This window comes from Hyla sarda, chromosome 11, assembly GCF_029499605.1.
Source record: "Hyla sarda isolate aHylSar1 chromosome 11, aHylSar1.hap1, whole genome shotgun sequence".
Taxonomy (NCBI): Eukaryota; Metazoa; Chordata; class Amphibia; order Anura; family Hylidae; genus Hyla; species Hyla sarda.
The window spans coordinates 102,170,159-102,190,160 of record NC_079199.1 but is presented as its reverse complement, the minus strand read 5'-3'; the positions used below and the strand labels follow the sequence as shown (position 1 = coordinate 102,190,160).

The window sequence follows — 20,002 nt, the reverse complement described above, 5'->3', positions numbered from 1 at the left end:
CCGTGTCATCCATATAGTGCACCCGTGTAGTGCCAGCCATAGCGATGCCCATAACTATGTCATCCATATAGTGCACCCATGTAGTGCCAGCCATAGTGATGCCCATAACCGTCTTCCATATAGTGCACCCATGTAGTGCCAGCCATAGTGATGCCCATAAATAAATTTAATACACCGGGTACTAAAAAACCAGAGAATTTTATTAAAATAATAATTTACGTGTCGGCCTCTTCATCTTCTCGCTGTAGCTGCTCTATTAACCTCTGACGCTCTGCCGCCTGCCTCATCTTCATCAGCACTAAACTCTCATAGTCCCGGTCTGATCGCACGGAGGAGGAGTCCTGCGGGGACAAACCCATCAGTGTGAACAGGAACATCACAAGGAGAAACACTAAATAGAGATAATAAAGAGATACAACAATAGTAGGGGCTGTCCGCTCTCCTCACCCATCTGCTTTAGTAAAGTTTAGTATCCCCAATAAATAATAATTCTGGAGAATTCTCCTTGTACTGTTCCTCTATTATTCCTCCTGGAAATGTATGAATACAGGGAGGGCCATTTCTATGGATACACCGTAATAAAATGGGAATGGTTGGTGATAACTCCCTGTTTGTGGCACATGAGTATATGTGAGGGGGGAAACTTTTCAAGATGGGTGGTGACCATGGCGGCCATTTTGAAGTCGGCCATTTTGAATCCAACTTTTGTTTTTTCATTAGGAAGAGGGTCATGTGACACATCAAACTTATTGGGAATTTCACAAGAAAAACAATGATGTGCTTGGTTTTACCGTAACTTTATTCTTTCATGAGTTATTTACAAGTGTCTGATCACTTATAAAATGTGTTCAATGTGCTGCCCATTGTGTTGGATTGTCAATGCAACCCTCTTCTCTATATACTGCTATATACTACTATATACACCGCAGGAGAAAGGCTAGCACAGGCTTCCAGTATCCGTATACACTGCTATATACTACTATATACACCGCAGGAGAAATGCCAGCACAGGCTTCCAGTATCTGTATACACTGCTATATACTACTATATACACCGCAGGAGAAATGCTAGCACAGGCTTCCAGTATCCGTATACACTGCTATATACTACTATATACACCGCAGGAGAAATGCTAGCACAGGCTTCCAGTATCCGTATACACTGCTATATACTACTATATACACCGCAGGAGAAATGCCAGCACAGGCTTCCAGTATCCGTATACACTGCTATATACTACTATATACACCGCAGGAGAAATGCCAGCACAGGCTTCCAGTATCCGTATACACTGCTATATACTACTATATACACCGCAGGAAAAATGCTAGCACAGGCTTCCAGTATCCGTATACACTGCTATATACTACTATATACACCGCAGGAGAAATGCCAGCACAGGCTTCCAGTATCCGTATACACTGCTATATACTACTATATACACCGCAGGAGAAATGCTAGCACAGGCTTCCAGTATACACTGCTATATACTACTATATACACCGCAGGAGAAATGCTAGCACAGGCTTCCAGTATCCGTATACACTGCTATATACTACTATATACACCGCAGGAGAAATGCTAGCACAGGCTTCCAGTATCCGTATACACTGCTATATACTGCTATATACACACCACTATATACACCGCAGGAGAAATGCTAGCACAGGCTTCCAGTATCCGTATACACTGCTATATACTACTATATACACCGCAGGAGAAATGCTAGCACAGGCTTCCAGTATCCGTATACACTGCTATATACTACTATATACACCGCAGGAGAAATGCTAGCACAGGCTTCCAATATCCGTATACACTGCTATATACTACTATATACACCGCAGGAGAAATGCTAGCACAGGCTTCCAGTATCCGTATACACTGCTATATACTACTATATACACCGCAGGAGAAATGCTAGCACAGGCTTTCAGTATACACTGCTATATACTACTATATACACCGCAGGAGAAATGCTAGCACAGGCTTCCAGTATACACTGCTATATACACCGCTATATACACCGCAGGAGAAATGCTAGCACAGGCTTCCAGTATCCATATACACTGCTATATACTACTATATACACTGCAGGAGAAATGCTAGCACAGGCTTCCAGTATACACTGCTATATACTACTATATACACCGCAGGAGAAATGCTAGCACAGGCTTCCAGTATCCGTATACACTGCTATATACTGCTATATACACACCGCTATATACACCGCAGGAGAAATGCTAGCACAGGCTTCCAGTATCCATATACACTGCTATATACTACTATATACACCGCAGGAGAAATGCTAGCACAGGCTTCCAGTATCCGTATACACTGCTATATACTACTATATACACCGCAGGAGAAATGCTAGCACAGGCTTCCAGTATCCGTATACACTGCTATATACTACTATATACACCGCAGGAGAAATGCTAGCACAGGCTTCCAGTATACACTGCTATATACTACTATATACACCGAAGGAGAAATGCTAGCACAGGCTTCCAGTATCCGTATACACTGCTATATACTACTATATACACCGCAGGAGAAATGCTAGCACAGGCTTCCAGTATCCGTATACACTGCTATATACACACCGCTATATACACCGCAGGAGAAATGCTAGCACAGGCTTCCAGTATCCGTATATACTACTATATACACCGCAGGAGAAATGCTAGCACAGGCTTCCAGTATCCGTATACACTGCTATATACTACTATATACACCGCAGGAGAAATGCTAGCACAGGCTTCCAGTATCCATATACACTGCTATATACTGCTATATACACCGCAGGAGAAATGCTAGCACAGGCTTCCAGTCTCTGTATACACTGCTATATACTACTATATACACCGCAGGAGAAATGCTAGCACAGGCTTCCAGTATCCGTATACACTGCTATATACTGCTATATACACCGCAGGAGAAATGCTAGCACAGACTTCCAGTATCTGTATACACTGCTATATACTACTATATACACCGCAGGAGAAATGCTAGCACAGGCTTCCAGTATCCGTATACACTGCTATATACTACTATATACACCGCAGGAGAAATGCTAACACAGGCTTCCAGTATCTGTATACACTGCTATATACTACTATATACACCGCAGGAGAAATGCTAGCACAGGCTTCCAGTATCCGTATACACTGCTATATACTGCTATATACACACACCGCTATATACACCGCAGGAGAAATGCTAGCACAGGCTTCCAGTCTCTGTATACACTGCTATATACTACTATATACACCGCAGGAGAAATGCTAGCACAGGCTTCCAGGAGTTTCAGGTGCTGCACATCTCGTATCTTCACAGCATAGACAATTGCCTTCAGATGACCCCAAAGATCGGGAGACCTTGGGGGCCATTCAACTGGCCCATGACGACCAATCCACAAATAAAACTTCATTTTTATTTTATTTTTTTAAACAAAGTACATAAGTTTTTTTTTTTTTTTTACCATAAGGAGTGCATTAGCAAAAATGAGTTTTAGGGTACGTTCCCACACGGCGTATTTTGCTACGTATTTGCTGCGTATTTGGTGCTGCGTATTTTCCTACCCATTGACTTCAACAGAGAAAATAAAATACGCAGCAGCAAATAAGCAGCAAATATGCCGTGTGTGAATGTACCCTGAATGACAATGTCCATTTAAGGGGTTAAACTGAACCTTTTGTTGGGGGGGGGGGGGGACTATCCCTTTAAACCAAACCTTTTGTATGGGACACAATCCGAGTGCACACAGTCCCTGCAGAGACGATGTGGTTAATACCTCCTTACCTGAGCCACGTGACCGGAGACATTTGTGGCCATCTTGTTGAGGGTCTCCGGCCCAGCAGATGGTGGGGGGGCATCGAGCCAGGTGATTTGTAGGGGATTATTCAACAAGCCGGCTTCATTTTTCACAGCGAGTTCCTACAAAACACATACAATACGTTATACCCACCATCTACAATATGACAGACCTCACCCTATATTTGGCATTGTGACCCACCAGTACACTTGATCTTACCGTAATCTGGATGCCGGTACTGACTTGGCACTCAGTTGGGTGCATAGTAGCCACTGGCTCAATGTTCTTTTTGCCTATATATAGGCAAAAGGAAAAAGGCAGAGCGTCTCATAGTGTGACACTATTTGGAATAGGATGGAAGGCACAGCAACTGAAACATTGCCCACCTATGGTACTTATCGACTAGGTTCATAACACCTGACCAAAATGGCAGGTCGGCGTCGACAGAAGCCTCCCAACGGAGAGAAGGGAATCTCTGGATACTGCTCAGAAAAACCCACAGACATCACTTGACAGATTAATAACCTTTAGTGTTTCCCAACCAGGGTGCCTCTAGCTGTTTCAAAACTACAACAGCTAGATAGATATTATAAAGCAGTGCTAAGCAGTGTAAGCTGTGACTCCATTAGAACACTTATTAGAGCAGTGTTTCCCAACCAGGTTGCCTTAAAGGGGTACTCCGGTGAAATTATTTTTTTTTTTTTTTTTTTTTTAATCAACTGGTGCCAGAAAGTTAAACAGATTTGTAAATTACTTCTATAAAAAAAAAATCTTAATCCTTCCAGTACTTATTAGCTGCTGAATACTACAGAGGAAATTATTTTCTTTTTGGAACACAGAGCTCTCTGCTGACATCAAGAGTACAGTGCTCTCTGCTGACACCTCTGTCCATTTTAAGAACTGTCCAGAGTAGGAGAAAATCCCTTAACATATGCTGCTCTGGACAGTTCCTAAAAGGGACAGAGATGTCAGCAGAGAGCACCGGGCTCGTTGATGTCAGCAGAGAGCTCTTTGTTCCAAAAAGAAAAGAATTTCCTATGTAGTATTCAGCAGCTAATAAGTACTGGAAGGATTAAGATTTTTTAATAGAAGTAATTTATAAATCTGTTTAACTTTCTGGCACCAGTTGATTAAAATAAATATATATATATATATATATATATATATATATATATATATATATATATATATATATATATATATATATATATATATAAGCTTTCCATTGGAGTACCCCTTTAAGCTGTTGCAAAACTACAACTTCTAGCATGTCCGGACAGCCTTTGGCTGTCCGGGCATGCTGGGAGTTGTAGTTTTGTAACAGCTAGAGGTACACTGGTTGGGAAACACTGCTCTAATAAGTATTATAATGGATTCACAGCTTACACTGCTTAGCACTGCTCTATAATGTCTCCCATGCTGCTGGAGCTGGGAGTTGTAGTTTTGAAACCGCTGGAGGCACCCTGTTGGGTAACACTGCAGTAGAGGGTTTTTCAACACAGTATCCAGGGATTTTCTTCTCTCCAGCATTGTCCTTTTCCAGTTCAATGACCGCAGTCCCGGATGATCAGAAATTATGCAAACTTACCGCAGCCCTGAAGGTAGCAAATTCAGCAATGGCCGACCCCCTCTTCTTACTGGACACGATGACATTCAACACTTCTCCATACTGCAACAGAAAGGATAGCCCGGTCAGTATTAGTCATGGGAGCCATTATGGAAGCGCTGACAGCAGTGTGAACAGAGCCAAGGCTGAGCTGGAGGCAGATATAAAAACAAGATATTTTAAATATTTTTTTTATTTTTTTGGGGGGGTTTCTAACCTTTTGTAGCAGCCTCTGCAGAACATCTTCGGAGTATCCTCCTCTCGTCTCGTCGTCCTTTTTGCATTTCCATTTCAGCTGTGAAGAGTAATGGATCAGTCATGTGTCAGGCACAACCAAGACCAAAGATAGCAGAACAGATGACGATAACTTTAAAGGGGTCCTCCACCATAAGGGGATTTTAGTACGTACCTGGCAGACAGTAATGGACATGGCTTAGGAAGGATCTGCGCTTGTCTTGGGGATAAATGGCTATGCTGTGAGATTACCATAACACTGTGGCTAGCTTTTTGTGAACTGGTATTTCCGGTTTGATTTTTTTTCTTTTTTTGACTACAAATCCCATCATTCCATTGTCCTCCCTCCCACTCATAAATGAGCTGCATCTATTCAAAAGACCTGTGGTTTTCAATCAGGGTGCCTACAGCTGGTGCATTCATTGCAGATTGATCTCTCTCCCACCAAGCGATCCCTCCGCCCATTGAAGCAGACAGGCTCCCTGATCCCTGTGGATAAGTGTCATACCGCTGCAGTTGTCCTTTAAAGGGGTACTCCCGTTTGAAAACAATTTTTTTTTTAATTAACTGGTGCCAGAAAGTTAAACAGATTTGTAAATTAGTTCTATTAAAAAAATTCTTAATCCTGTCTTGCGTCTTCAAGGGGCGGTCTGCTGCGGTTTTAGTCTGGGCCAAAAGCCTGATACGGTCATAAAAGGATCCAACCAGAGTGACTAGCGGACTCTGTTCGGCTCACTGAATTGGGTACCGCAGGGCCCCGGCAGACGACGTTTTTTCAAATTCGCCCCCCCAGATCCGGCTCCCGGAGGCTGAAAACATGGTGTGCATGCACCCTCAGGGGATTTTAACATGAGACGGTAGGAGCACATGACGCACGTACCTTCAGCTTCGCAGGTCCTGCAGTGTCCGAGTTATTATTTCTGTGGCCTGAAAAATACAAGACAGCCACGGGAATTACCACCGATACTTTATGAAAGCTACTTGTGTCATAAGGATATGTATCCCAAATATTATAACAGAACACTTAGACCCCGAACGACCTAAAACTTTTGACATGTCTCCGGGACAGTGTTTTACAAACAGCGTGTCTCCAGCTGTTGCAAAACTACAACTCCCAGCATGCCTGGACAGCCTTCGGCTGTCCAGGCATGCTGGGAGTTGTAGTTTTGCAACAGCGGGAGGCATCCTAGTTGGGAAACACTGCTCTAGTAAGTTTTACTTTACACTGCTCAGTTCTGCTCTATAATGTCTACCATTCTGCTGCAGCTTCTGATGGTTTGCTACATGCAGGGAGTTTTAGTTTTGACACAGCTGGAGGTGCCTTAGTTAGAAAACACTAATCTAACATTTATTATCCATCCTGTGGCTAGGCAATAAGGGCTTCTGGTTGGAATACCCCTATAGTCTGTTCGGGCATGCTAGGAGTTGTAGTTTTGCAACAGCTGGGGACCCGGCATTTGGAGAACACTACCCTAGGACATATAAACAGTTTATTTAAGCAACAGGTACACTTTACAAAATAAATAATAAATAAATAAATAAATAAATAAGTAAATAAATAAAATGTCAAACATTCTGATCGGTCGGGGTTTCGGTGCTCAGACCCCCATCAATCACTCAAACAAAAAGGGAAAATGCACTTCTCTACCTGCATATAACTCCATACACTTTCCAAGGAATCCAACTCTTGCAGCTAGGAGAAAAATAGGGAGTGAAGCACGCAGCTGTGTGGTTCTCCCTGCTCGTTCCATGATCAGTGCCGGTCTCAGCATCCAGACCCGGACCAAATCAAAATTTAAAGTAGATTTTTTTAATTTTTTTTTAAGACAAAAACACATTAAGGGTATATTCACACTTACTGAACCAACTGTGGATTTGATGCTGCAGATTTCAGCTATTTATTTATATTGATTACATTTTCAGCACTAATTCCACAGCCGATTAATTACATGTGAACAAAGCCCTTAAGGGGTATTCCAACCAGAAGCCCTTACTGCCTAGCCACAGGATGGATGATAAAAGTTAGATCAGTGTTTCCCAACTAGGGGGCCTCCTGCTGTTGCAAAACTACAACTCCCAATATGTAGCAAACCCTCAGAAGCTGCAGCAGAATGGAAGACATTATAGAGCAGAACTGAGCAGTGTAAGCAGTGAATCCAGCTTTGTGGGTGAGATAAACTTACTAGAGCAGTGTTTCCCCAACTAGGGTGCCTCCTGCTGTTGGAAAGCTACAACTCCCCAGTAGGCTGTCCGCGCATGCTGGGAGTTGTAGTTTTGCAACAGCTGGAGGCACTCACTGTGCTAGATAGTGTAGGACACCCAGCAATACCTTGTGTCTTCTGCAGCATTTCCATCTTGACCTGCTCCCGCACCAACCTCTGCTGCTCCTCTAATTGTCTCGACCCTTCTTCACGCAGTCGTATTATCTAGAAAACATATAAAACACCAGACATCATTACAAATGTGAAAGAGAGACAGATTGGTGCGTCTTCATAAAGTGGCCATACAAAGCAAAGGGTAGACCGCTTCCTCTGCTCCAAACACATGTATGCTCAGCTAAGCTGTCACGCCCCCTCCCATAGGCTTGCATTGAGGGGGCGGAGTGTGACGTCACACGGGGCGGATCCTTGACGTCACAACGCTCCGACCCCGTGATATACAGTAATCAGACCCGGAGCGAACGCGCTCCGGAGACTGATTTTAACGGGGTGCGGCGTGCAAGATCACGGGGGTCCCCAGCGGCGGGACCCCGGCGATCAGGCATCTTATCCCCTATCCTTCGGATAGGGGATAAGATGTCTAAGCGCCGGAGTACCCCTTAAATCCTTCCAGTACTTATCAGCTGGTGTATGCTCCACAGGAAGTTCTTTTCTTTTTTAAACTTCCTTTCTGCCTGACCACTGTGCTCTCTGCTGACACCTCTGTCCATTTTAGGAACCGTCCAGAGCAGGAGAAAATACTCATAGCAAACCTATCCTGCTCTGGACAGTTCCTAAAATAGACTGAGGTGTCAGCAGAGAGCACTGTGGTCAGTCTGAAAAGAACTACACAACTTCCTGTGGAGCATACAGCAGCTGAAAAGTACTGGAAGGATTAAGATTATTAAATAGAAGTAATTTACAAATCTTTTTAACCTTCTGGCACCTGTTGATTAAAAAAAAAAAAAAAAAAAAAAAAATTATTTATATATATATATATATATGTATACATATACATATATATATATATACATATATACATATATACATATATATATATATATATATATATACACATATATACATATATATATATATATACATATATATATATATACATATATACACACATATATATATATATATACATATATATATATATATATATATATACATATACATATACATACATACATATATATACACATATATATATATATATATATATCTCTTCCACTGGAGTACCCCTCTAAAAGGGGTACTCCGGCCCTAAGACATCATATCCCCTATCCAAATATATCTGATCGCGGGGGTCATGACTCGCCACGCCCCCTCCCATAGACTTACATTGAGGAGGCGGGACGTGACATCACAAAGGGGCGGAGTCGTGAAGTCACGAAACTCCAGCCCTGTAGTCGTGACCCTTCAGACACGGAGCGAACATTGCTCTGTGCAGTTGCCACAGGTGGGTGTCTGCATGAGAGATTGCGGGGGTCCCCAGCGGTGGATCCATTGGATAGGGGATAAGATGTCTTAGGGCCAGAGTACCCCTTTAAGTGTCCCCACTCTCCTCCATCTCCACCCAGGGCAGCACAGGGGGCTGTCAATCAAGTTAAAGGGAATGTATCACCTAAACATGTCCTTTTTTTTCTATTCTGTTTCTATTGTAAAATATCGTAGTCGCTTCTTGAATTTTAGTTATTTCTTAGATTGTGTAGCGGCCATCTTGCCTGAGCTGTTTCTAACAACATTTAGAGATATGCTGTGGACATAGGTGACAATAGACAGCAGCTGAAAAGGAAAAACGAAATCTCAGCTTAGTTATATACCTAGTGGCCGGAATTATTATAATCTGGATTATTTTGAAATATAGATAGTAAAATGGAAAATTAGAAAAAAACATTTTATATATTGGACGTCTTGGAGAAATATTAACCTTTCTAATATACTTTATAAAAATGTTTTTGCTTTTTTATATTATAAAAAAAAAAAAAATATATATATATATATATATATATATATATATATATATATATATATATATATATATATATAAAATATAATATAATTAGAGATGAGCGAACTTACAGTAAATTCGATTCGTCACCAACTTCTCGGCTCGGCAGTTGATGCCTTTTCCTGCATAAATTAGTTCAGCTTTCAGGTGCTCCGGTGGGCTGGAAAAGGTGTATACAGTCCTAGGAAAGAGTCTCCTAGGACTGTATCCACCTTTTTCAGCCCACGGGAGCACCTGAAAGCTGAACTAATTTATGCAGGAAAAGTCATCAACTGCCGAGCCGAGAAGTTCGTGACGAATCGAATTTAATATATATATATCTATATGTATCTATATCTATATCTATATATCGATATATATATATGTTGATATATATATCAACAGAAGCCAGGTCCATATAATAGTTTGGAATCAATAGTGCTGGCCAACTCATCCTAGTTTTTATATATATATATATATAAATAAAAAACAAATATAAATAAAATATATAATTACTAGGGGTCCCCATACCATCATCTTTGTCCCAGCTGAAGCACAGGCAGGGACAAAGTCCAGGAAGTGAGGGCGGGACTCTCCTCTGTGCTCACTCCTGTCCTATCAGACTGCAGCATGAAAACAGAGAGGAAGGGGTTACAGAGCAGCCTGTGGTGATGGGATAAAGAGACCCAGCACAGCAGACTCAGGGAGGAAGTGAATGTATGGTGAGTGAGGGCGGGCTCAGTGCTTGCCTCGGACATGCCCTCCTCTTCCTGAGCAGTGGATGTCAGAATGAGTGTGCAGCAGAACAGAGGGATTTTTGAGCCAAATAAAGAAGCTAGACACATAGAAAAGACATTTAAAGCATTTGCATGACCTAGTGTAGTGTTTCCAAACCAGGGTGCCTCCAGTTGTTGCCAAACTACAACTCCCAGCATGCCCGGACAGCCGAAGGCTGTCCGGGCATGCTGGGAATTGTAGTTTTGCAGCAGCTGGGGGCACCCTGATTGGGAAACACTGACCTAGTGAGTAACATATAGAAGTATTAATTAAAAAGCTTCACCTCCTGCTCCAACGTCCGCGCGACATGAATCTCCTCCTCCTCGGTGACGCGGGTCTGCGCCTCCTTCTCTCTGGCTTCAAGATCTTAAGTGGAAAATACAAAATGTTCATTTTTTTCATAATTCCTTTCCTGCACAGACAATACCAGACAATACCTGTGTGACATCTGTTGCACTTGTACATGTGGGGTTGTGTCTGCAGCTAGAATACATTTCTTGGCCACTTTTCAGACTAGTTTAACCCCTTAAAGGGGTACTCCGCCCCTGGCATCTTATCCCCTATCCAAAGGATAGGGGATAAGATGTCAGATCGCCGGGGTCCCGCTGCTGGGGACCCCAGGGATCGCCGTTGCAGCACCGCGCCATCATTACTGCGCAGAGCGAGTTCGCTCTGTGCGTAATGACGGGCAATACAGGGGCCGGAGCAGCGTGACATCATGGCTCCGCCCCTCATGACATCACGGCCCGTCCCCTTAATGCAAGTCTATAGCAGGGGGCGTGACGACCGCCACGCCCCCTTGCCATAGACTTGTATTGACGGGGGCGGGACGTGACGTCACGAGGGGAGGAGCCATGACGTCACGATGCTCCGTCATTACGTGCAGAACGATCTCGCTCTGCGCAGTAATGATAGCGCGGTGCTGCAGCAGCGATCCCCGGGGTCCCCAGCAGCGGGACCCCGGCGATCTGACATCTTATCCCCTATCCTTTGGATAGGGGAAAAGATGTCTAGGGGCGGAGTACCCCTTTAAGGACTCAGCCCATTTGGGCCTTAAAGGAGTACTCCCATGGAAAACTTTTTTTTCCTTTTAATCAACTGGTGCCAGAAAGGTAAACAGATTTGTAAATTTCTTCTATTTTAAAAATCTTAATCCTTCCAGTACTTTTTAGGGGCTGTATACTACAGAGGAAATGCTTTACTTTTTAGATTTTTCTGATGTCATGACCACAGTGCTCTCTGCTGACCTCTGCTGTCCATTTTAAGAACTGTCCTGAGCAGCATATGTTTGCTATGGGGATTTTCTCCTGCTCTGGACAGTTCCTAAAATGGACAGCAGAGGTCAGCACAGAGCACTGTGGTCATGACATCAGAGATTTTCCTTTGGCTGTCCGGGCATGCTGGGAGCTGTAGTTTTGCCACAGCAGGAGGCACACAGTTTGCATAATACAGCTTTAGGGGCTGGTCAGAAGTTGTGACATCTATCAGGGGGGCAGGGCTAGAGCTCAGAGACATGTGAGAAGGAGGGGTTGAGGCACTGCTGAGACAACACCACACTGACAATGAGAGGACTACACAACTTCCTGTCAGGGGTAAATCAAGCGAAAACATGCTAAAACCAGTACAGTGTGTGAGAACACTATATTAGTAAGTTATATATCTTGGGGTGATTGTTTTATTTAGATACACATTTCTGATACCGGAGTACCCCTTTAATGGCAGATAATTCAGATATAAAATCAAAAACTAGAGCAAAAACGTCAGATCGTGGGGCACACATGGGATCAGCGTACACACTGGAAGTCTGGAGGTGTGAACACAGTCTTATGTGGGGGCACAACAATAGAGGAACAACTGCGGAGTTCCTCACCAAGTTTCACCTTCTTCCTTTTCTCGTCCAGCTTCTGCGTTCTCTTCGCTGCGGCCTCTTTGGCTTTCCTGAGTTTGTCATAAGCCGCCTGAGGAAAAACAAAGCAGACAAAGTAGAGGTGTTATTGTAAAAGAGTCCTGATGTGAAAAGTACAAAACCTTAATCTGACACATACACGGCGGGTGTAGGCTGCTAACTACAGCTGGTATCTTCCATCAGCACCGGGATCAGAGATAACTCTGATCCCATCTATTCAGCCAACTAGATGCGACCAAGCACTTGGCATCGGAAGAACCAATAGAACGTATTGCAGCGAATTGTAGTATCCTAGGAGAACTAAAAATAGAGTGACAGAATTGTTTTTTTTTTTAAATAAAAAATAAGTAAACGAGTGTCAGAAAATAAAAAGAATATAAAATTTTTTTTAAAAATAAATAAGTGACGAAAAAAAGAAAATTTTAAAATAAATTAGTGACAGAAAATATAATATAAAAGAAATGGAAAAATAAAGGACAGAGAAAAAAATAAAAATTTAAAAATGAGGGACAGAAAAGAATAAAAATAAATCAGTGACAGAAAATAAATAGAATATAAAAAAAAAATTTAAACATTAGTGACGGAAAAAATAAATAAATAAAATAAATAAATACAAAGTAGTGAAAGAAAATAAAAAATGTAAAAATAAACAAGTGACAGAAAATATAAAAAGAAATTGAAAAATAAATGACGAGGGAAAAAAAATTATGGATGGAAAAGAATAAAAATAAATGAGTGACAGAAAATAGAATATAAAAAAAATGTAAACATAAGTGACGGAAAAAAATAAAATAAATAAAAGTAAAGTAGTGACAGAAAATATAAAAAGAAATTGAAAAATAAATGATGGGGAAAAAAATAAAAAAATAAAATAAAAAAAATGAGGGACAGAAAATAGAATATAAAAAAATGTAAACATAAGAGATACGGAAAAAATAAATAAATAAAATTAAAAAAATAAAAATAAAGTAGTGACAGAAAATTTTTTAAAAAAGTCAAAATAAATTTGTGACAGAAAATAAATCTAATATAAAAAAAAATGTAAAAACATAAGTGACGGAATAAATAAATAAATAAATGAGTGTCAGAAAATAAATTAAAAAAAAAATGTAAAAATAAATTTGTGACGAAAAATAATAAGTTATGCTGAAAATTAGTGTGGCAGGATGGGGTTAAAGTCTCAGTAACCAGATTTTCCTTTGACCTAATCGGGACAACAGTAAGGATAGGTTCAGACTACGGAATCTCCGGGCAGAAAATTTCCTCCCGGAGATTCCGAGTGCGTCCAGCGCTGACTGAATCAGTCGGCACTAGGACCGCACGGACACTGCCGTCTCCAATAGACCGCAATGTGTTCCGCGAGGATTTCCGCCTGAAGAAAGAGCAACGCCATTCTTCAGGCGGATATTTCCAAGCGGATTTTCCGTTCACAAATTCCGAAGTGAGAATTTGTGAACGGAAAACCATTCACTACAACTATACATTTTAGCAAGCGGAATTTTCGCTTTGAAATTGCAGGCGGAAATTCCGTAGTCTGAACCTCGCCTAAGGATCTCCTTTGGAGAAGCAGAAGCCCCCTGTGCGCCCCTCATATTATAGGATGCACTTACCCGGGCCGCTCCATCAGTCAGAACCTCTAGAGCCTGGGACAACTGATGAAAGAGCTCGGCTGCGGAAGAAAGCAAAGGAGACAGGAGAATTAATAGGTAGAAACTACATTTACTCACACAATTAAGTTTAAAGGGGTACTCCGGTGATAAAACACATTTTGTTTTTTTTTTCAAATCAACTGGCCCCAGAAAGTTAAACAGATTTGTAAATGATTTCTATAAAAAAAATCTTAATCCTTCCAGTACTTATCAGCTGCTGTATGCTCCAGAGGAAGTTGTGTAGTTCTTTCCAGTCGGACCACAGTGCTCTCTGCTGACATCTTTGTCCATTTCAGGAACTGTCCAGAGCAGAATAGGTTTGCTATGGGGATTTGCTCCTGCTCTGGACAGTTCCTGACATGTACAGAGATGTCAGCAGAGAGCACTGTAGTCAGACTGGAAAGAACTACACAACTTCCTCTGGAGCATACAGCAGCTGATAAGTACTGGAAGGATTAAGATTTTTTTTAATAGAAGTAATTTACAAATCTGTTTAACTTTTTGGCACCAGCTGATTTAAAAACCATTTGTTTTCCACCAGAGTACCCCTTTAAAGGGGTACTCCGCCCCTGGCATCTTATCCGCGGTCCCGCTGCTGGGGACCCCGGGGATCGCCGCTGTGGCACCCCACCATCATTACTGCACAGAGCGAGTTCGCTCTGTGCGTAATGACGGGCAATACAAGTCTATGGCAGGGGGCATGACGACTGCCACGCCCCCCTCCCACAGACTTGTATTGACAGGGGCGGGCCGTGACGTCACGAGGGGGCGGAGCCTTGATGTAATGATGCTCCGGCCCCCGTATTGCCCGTCATTACGTGCAGAGCGATCTCGCTCTGTGCTGTAATGATGGTGGGGTGCCACAGCGGCGATCCCCGGGGTCCCCAGCAGCGAGACCGCGGCGATCTGACATCTTATCCGCTATCCTTTGGATAGGGGAAAAGATGTCTAGGGGCGGAGTACCCCTTTAAGAATGGCCACACTCACACGGAGCGATGTTGGTCAGTAAGACTCAGAACATTATAGTTCTTGGCTGGGTTGGATCTACTCCAAATATTGACCAGAACACTGGGGTAACAATGGCCTATGATTCATGTATATGTATATAGCTGAGCCTGCTCCCCACACTGCAGGTGCTATAGCTGACACCCACCAGCAGAGGTCAGGATTGTAGACAATCTTACCCAGTGAAATACTGCAGTTAGTGGCAACCGTGGCATCTAGGCCAGTGGTCTTCAACCTGCGGACCTCCAGATGTAGCAAAACTACAACTCCCAGCATGCCCGGACAGCCGTTGGCTGTCCGGGCATGCTGGGAGTTGTAGTTTTGCAACATCTGGAGGTCCGCAGGTTGAAGACCACTGATCCAGATCAGATTCTGGCTGAAAAAGTCTCCTTGATCTCATGGTGCGCACGGTGCAATGTCTGCGGCAGATACATAGCAGACCCAGTCTCCACCTCCAACCATTCAGGGGTCTGTATTATGGCAGCCATAGGGATCTCACCTGCTCGGGGGTTATCGGGGTTTTTGTCGGGGTGACAGGTCAGCGCTTTCTGTCTGTACGCCTTCTTAATCTGAAGAAAAAGAAGTAGGAAGAAATGATACATATTTGAATCTGCATAAAACATAAAGTGATTACAAAAGAAGCATTACAGATAGTTAAAGGGGTACTCAGCGTTTGGAACACACTGTTCTGAACCCTGGAGCTCGTGACGGCATAGCCCCGCCCCCTCATGACATCACGCCCCCTCAATGCAAGTCTATGGGAGGGGGCGTGACGGCTGTCACGCCCCCCTCCCATAGACTTGCATTGAGGGGGTGGGGCGTGACGGCATGAGGCGGCGGGGCTATGACATCACAAGCTCCCAGCGCCGGCTCCAGCATTCGGAACAGTTTGTTCCAAACGCTGAGCAGCAAAAGAAAGGGAATTACTTTGACCAGACGCCCCCTGTAGTCACTGGATATAACTGCACTGTAATTACTTACATAACGAGGCCACTGTGGATATACTGCAGGTTTTCCTTATTGACTTTAATAGGGAAATAAATAAGTAATTCAAATGTCAGTTATATGCTACCATCTAGTGGTCAAAATGAGAACTGCAGTATTCTTTTTTTCTATTTCTTTATTATTTACTTTTTATCATTAAAGGGGTATTCCAGACAAAACTATCTCTATCTATCTATCTATCTATCTATCTATCTCTCAACTGGCTCCGGAAAGTTAAACAAATTTGTAAATTACTTCTATTAGAAAAATCTTAATCCTTCCAATAGTTATTAGCTTCTGAAGTTTTCTGTCTAACTGCTCAATGATGATGTCACGTCCCGGGAGCTGTGCATGATGGGAAAATATCCCCATAGGAACTGCACAGCTCCCGGGACATGAGTCATCAAAGAGCAGTTAGACAGAAAACAACAACTCAACTTCAGAAGCTAATAACTATTGGAAGGATTAAGATTTTTTAATAGAAGTAATTTACAAATCTGTTTAACTTTCCGGAGCCAGTTTATATATAATAAGTTTTGGCCTGGAATACCCCTTTAATGTCTTTCCTAAATTAAAAAAATAAAACACTCAAAACAATATTAACAAGAAATCATCAGACCCCCCTGAAAGATCTGGTGGTGGAGGGGCTGGAGATATAGGTCCTGGATATGGAAGCCAGAAAAAAAAAAGTTAATAGCCAGAATGCTGCAGGTCACTGTCGTCTTTGATCAGTCATTACTGTCCCCTCATCTCTCCTTGTGTCACAGTCATTAGTGTCCCCTCGTCTCTCCCTGTGTCACAGTCATTAGTGTCCTCTCATCTCTCCCTGTGTCACAGTCATTAGTGTCCCCTCATCTCTCCCTGTCTCACAGTCATTAGTGTCCTCTCATCTCTCCCTGTGTCACAGTCATTAGTGTCCCCTCATCTCTCCCCGTGTCACAGTCATTACTGTCCCCTCATCTCTCCCTGTGTCACAGTCATTAGTGTCCCCTCATCTCTCCCTGTGTCACAGTCATTAGTGTCCCCTCATCTCTCCCTGTGTCACAGTCATTAGTGTCCCCTCATCTCTCCCTGTGTCACAGTCATTAGTGTCCCCTCATCTCTCCCTGTCTCACAGTCATTAGTGTCCTCTCATCTCTCCCTGTGTCACAGTCATTAGTGTCCCCTCATCTCTCCCTGTCTCACAGTCATTAGTGTCCTCTCATCTCTCCCTGTGTCACAGTCATTAGTGTCCCCTCATCTCTCCCTGTGTCACAGTCATTAGTGTCCCCTCATCTCTCCCTGTCTCACAGTCATTAGTGTCCTCTCATCTCTCCCTGTGTCACAGTCATTAGTGTCCCCTCATCTCTCCCTGTCTCACAGTCATTAGTGTCCCCTCGTCTCTCCCTGTGTCACAGTAAATAGTGTCCCCTCATCTCTCCCGGTGTCAGTCATTACTGTCCCCTCATCTCTCCCTTTGTCACAGTCATTAGTGTCCCCTCATCTATTCCTGTGTCACAGTCATTAGTGTCCCCTCATCTCTCCCTGTGTCACAGTCATTAGTGTCCCCTCATCTATTCCTGTGTCACAGTCATTAGTGTCCCCTCGTCTCTCCCTGTGTCACAGTCATTAGTGTCCCCTCGTCTCTCCGTGTCAGTCATTAGTGTCCCCTCGTCTCTCCCTGTGTCACAGTCATTAGTGTCCCCTCGTCTCTCCGTGTCAGTCATTAGTGTCCCCTCGTCTCTCCGTGTCAGTCATTAGTGTCCCCTCGTCTCTCCCTGTGTCACAGTCATTAGTGTCCCCTCGTCTCTCCCTGTGTCACAGTCATTAGTGTCCCCTCGTCTCTCCCTGTGTCACAGTCATTAGTGTCCCCTCATCTATTCCTGTGTCACAGTCATTAGTGTCCCCTTGTCTCTCCCTGTGTCACAGTCATTAGTGTCCCCTTGTCTCTCCCTGTGTCACAGTCATTAGTGTCCCCTCGTCTCTCCCTGTGTCACAGTCATTAGTGTCCCCCTCATCTCTCCCCGTGTCACAGTCATTACTGTCCCCTCATCTCTCCCCGTGTCAGTCATTAGTGTCCCCTCATCTCTCCCTGTGTCACAGTCATTAGTGTCCCCTCGTCTCTCCCTGTGTCACAGTCATTAGTGTCCCCCTCATCTCTCCCCGTGTCACAGTCATTACTGTCCCCTCATCTCTCCCCGTGTCAGTCATTAGTGTCCCCTCATCTCTCCCTGTGTCACAGTCATTAGTGTCCCCTCATCTCTCCCTGTGTCACAGTCATTAGTGTCCCCTCGCCTCTCCCCGTGTCACAGTCATTAGTGTCCCCTCATCTCTCCCTGTGTCACAGTCATTAGTGTCCCCTCATCTCTCCCTGTGTCACAGTCATTAGTGTCCTCCTCATCTCTCCCTGTGTCACAGTCATTACTGTCCTCTCATCTCTCCCCGTGTCACAGTCATTACTGTCCCCTCATCTCTCCCCGTGTCAGTCATTAGTGTCCCCTCATCTCTCCCTGTGTCACAGTCATTAGTGTCCCCTCATCTCTCCCTGTGTCACAGTCATTAGTGTCCCCTCGCCTCTCCCCGTGTCACAGTCATTAGTGTCCCCTCGCCTCTCCCCGTGTCACAGTCATTAGTGTCCCCTCATCTCTCCCTGTGTCACAGTCATTAGTGTCCCCTCATCTCTCCCTGTGTCACAGTCATTAGTGTCCTCCTCATCTCTCCCTGTGTCACAGTCATTACTGTCCCCTCATCTCTCCCCGTGTCACAGTCATTAGTGTCCCCTCATCTCTCCCTGTGTCACAGTCATTAGTGTCCCCTCATCTTTCCCCGTGTCACAGTCATTACTGTCCCCTCGTCTCCACATGTTTTCCTATCAAAACAAAAAAAATGATACCGATGAAAACTACAGATCACGGAGCATAAAATGACCCTTATACATCCCCATATAAGGAGAAATAAGAGCGAGTTATAGGGGTCAGAAGAGACAATCTTATGGATATCAATTTTCGTAAAAAAATTTGGGAATTTTTTTTGTAAAATAAAGCAAAATCTATATAAATCGGGTATCCTTGTGATCGTATGGACCTACAGAATAAACATAGAATGTCATTTTTACCACAAAGTGCCCGGTGTTGAAACAGAGGCCCCAAAAATTTACAAAATTACATTTTTTTTTTATTTTTCAATTGCGCCCCCACATATTTTTTGTTCCGTCATAGATTTTATGGTAATATCAGTGATGTCATTATTAAGTAAGATCAGTGGCGTAAAAACCATCGACAACAAGCCTCGTATGGGTCTGAAGGGGGGAAATTAACCGTTTTGGCTATAAGAAGGCGAAGAGGAAAAACCAGAAGGGCAAAAATGAGGCTGGTACTGAAGGGGTTAATCGTGTGTCAGTACAGGGGAGCTGTAGGCTGAGGGGTTGCTATAGGTAACGGCTCCTCTCCCTGCACCAGGTTCATTGGCCACTGTTCACACGTCCGTTGCGTTTCTCACCTCTTTCTCCGTGGCCCCCGCCTCCACACCGAGCAGTCCGTACAGATCCATATCCATCAGCTCCTTGGACGCCGCCATCTTCCCCGCAGCCATCCCGGTAAATCCTACTGAACGACAATATTACCCCATGAGCTAGAAAAAAAGAAATCACCGCTGTGAGCTCCGGTCCGCTTCCTGTATACGCGGCATGCTGGGATGTGTAGTTCTTATAAGGCTCAAACTGCAGGAGCGAGTGCGCACGGCGTCAGTGAAAGAAACTATAACTCCCAGGAGGCAACGCGGGGAGGACGTACAGGGTCACGGAGACGCTCGCCGCGCATTGCACTATGGGAAATGTGGTCCGAGGATGCGCG

The 20,002-nt window shown here is 43.7% G+C and overlaps 1 protein-coding gene across 1 annotated transcript; it reads right to left on the bottom strand.

Moving 5' to 3' along the window:
* Nucleotides 1-97: 97 nt before the first annotated feature.
* On the bottom strand, nucleotides 98-19,891 carry DNAJC17 (DnaJ heat shock protein family (Hsp40) member C17). The gene is made up of 11 exons (XM_056547092.1): nucleotides 19,650-19,891; nucleotides 15,688-15,757; nucleotides 14,145-14,203; nucleotides 12,499-12,586; nucleotides 10,912-10,994; nucleotides 7,987-8,083; nucleotides 6,538-6,584; nucleotides 5,641-5,718; nucleotides 5,406-5,486; nucleotides 3,805-3,939; nucleotides 98-341 (listed from the first exon to the last, which is right to left on the bottom strand). The coding sequence occupies exons 1-11, from the start codon at nucleotides 19,740-19,742 to the stop codon at nucleotides 216-218; spliced, it is 957 nt and encodes a 318-aa protein (XP_056403067.1). The 5' UTR covers nucleotides 19,743-19,891; the 3' UTR covers nucleotides 98-215.
* Nucleotides 19,892-20,002: the final 111 nt, after the last annotated feature.

Bases quoted from the DNA above. Each gene is read 5' to 3' on its own strand.
- DNAJC17 (XM_056547092.1), bottom strand. From the start codon at position 19,742: ATGGCTGCGGGGAAGATGGCGGCGTCCAAGGAGCTGATGGATATGGAT. The intron at 12,587-14,144 runs GTAAGTGCATCC...GTTTTTCCTCAG, and splicing joins TGACTGATGGAGCGGCCCGG to GCGGCTTATGACAAACTCAG. The intron at 5,487-5,640 runs GTTAGAAACCCC...TTTCTGTTGCAG, and splicing joins TGCAGAGGCTGCTACAAAAG to TATGGAGAAGTGTTGAATGT.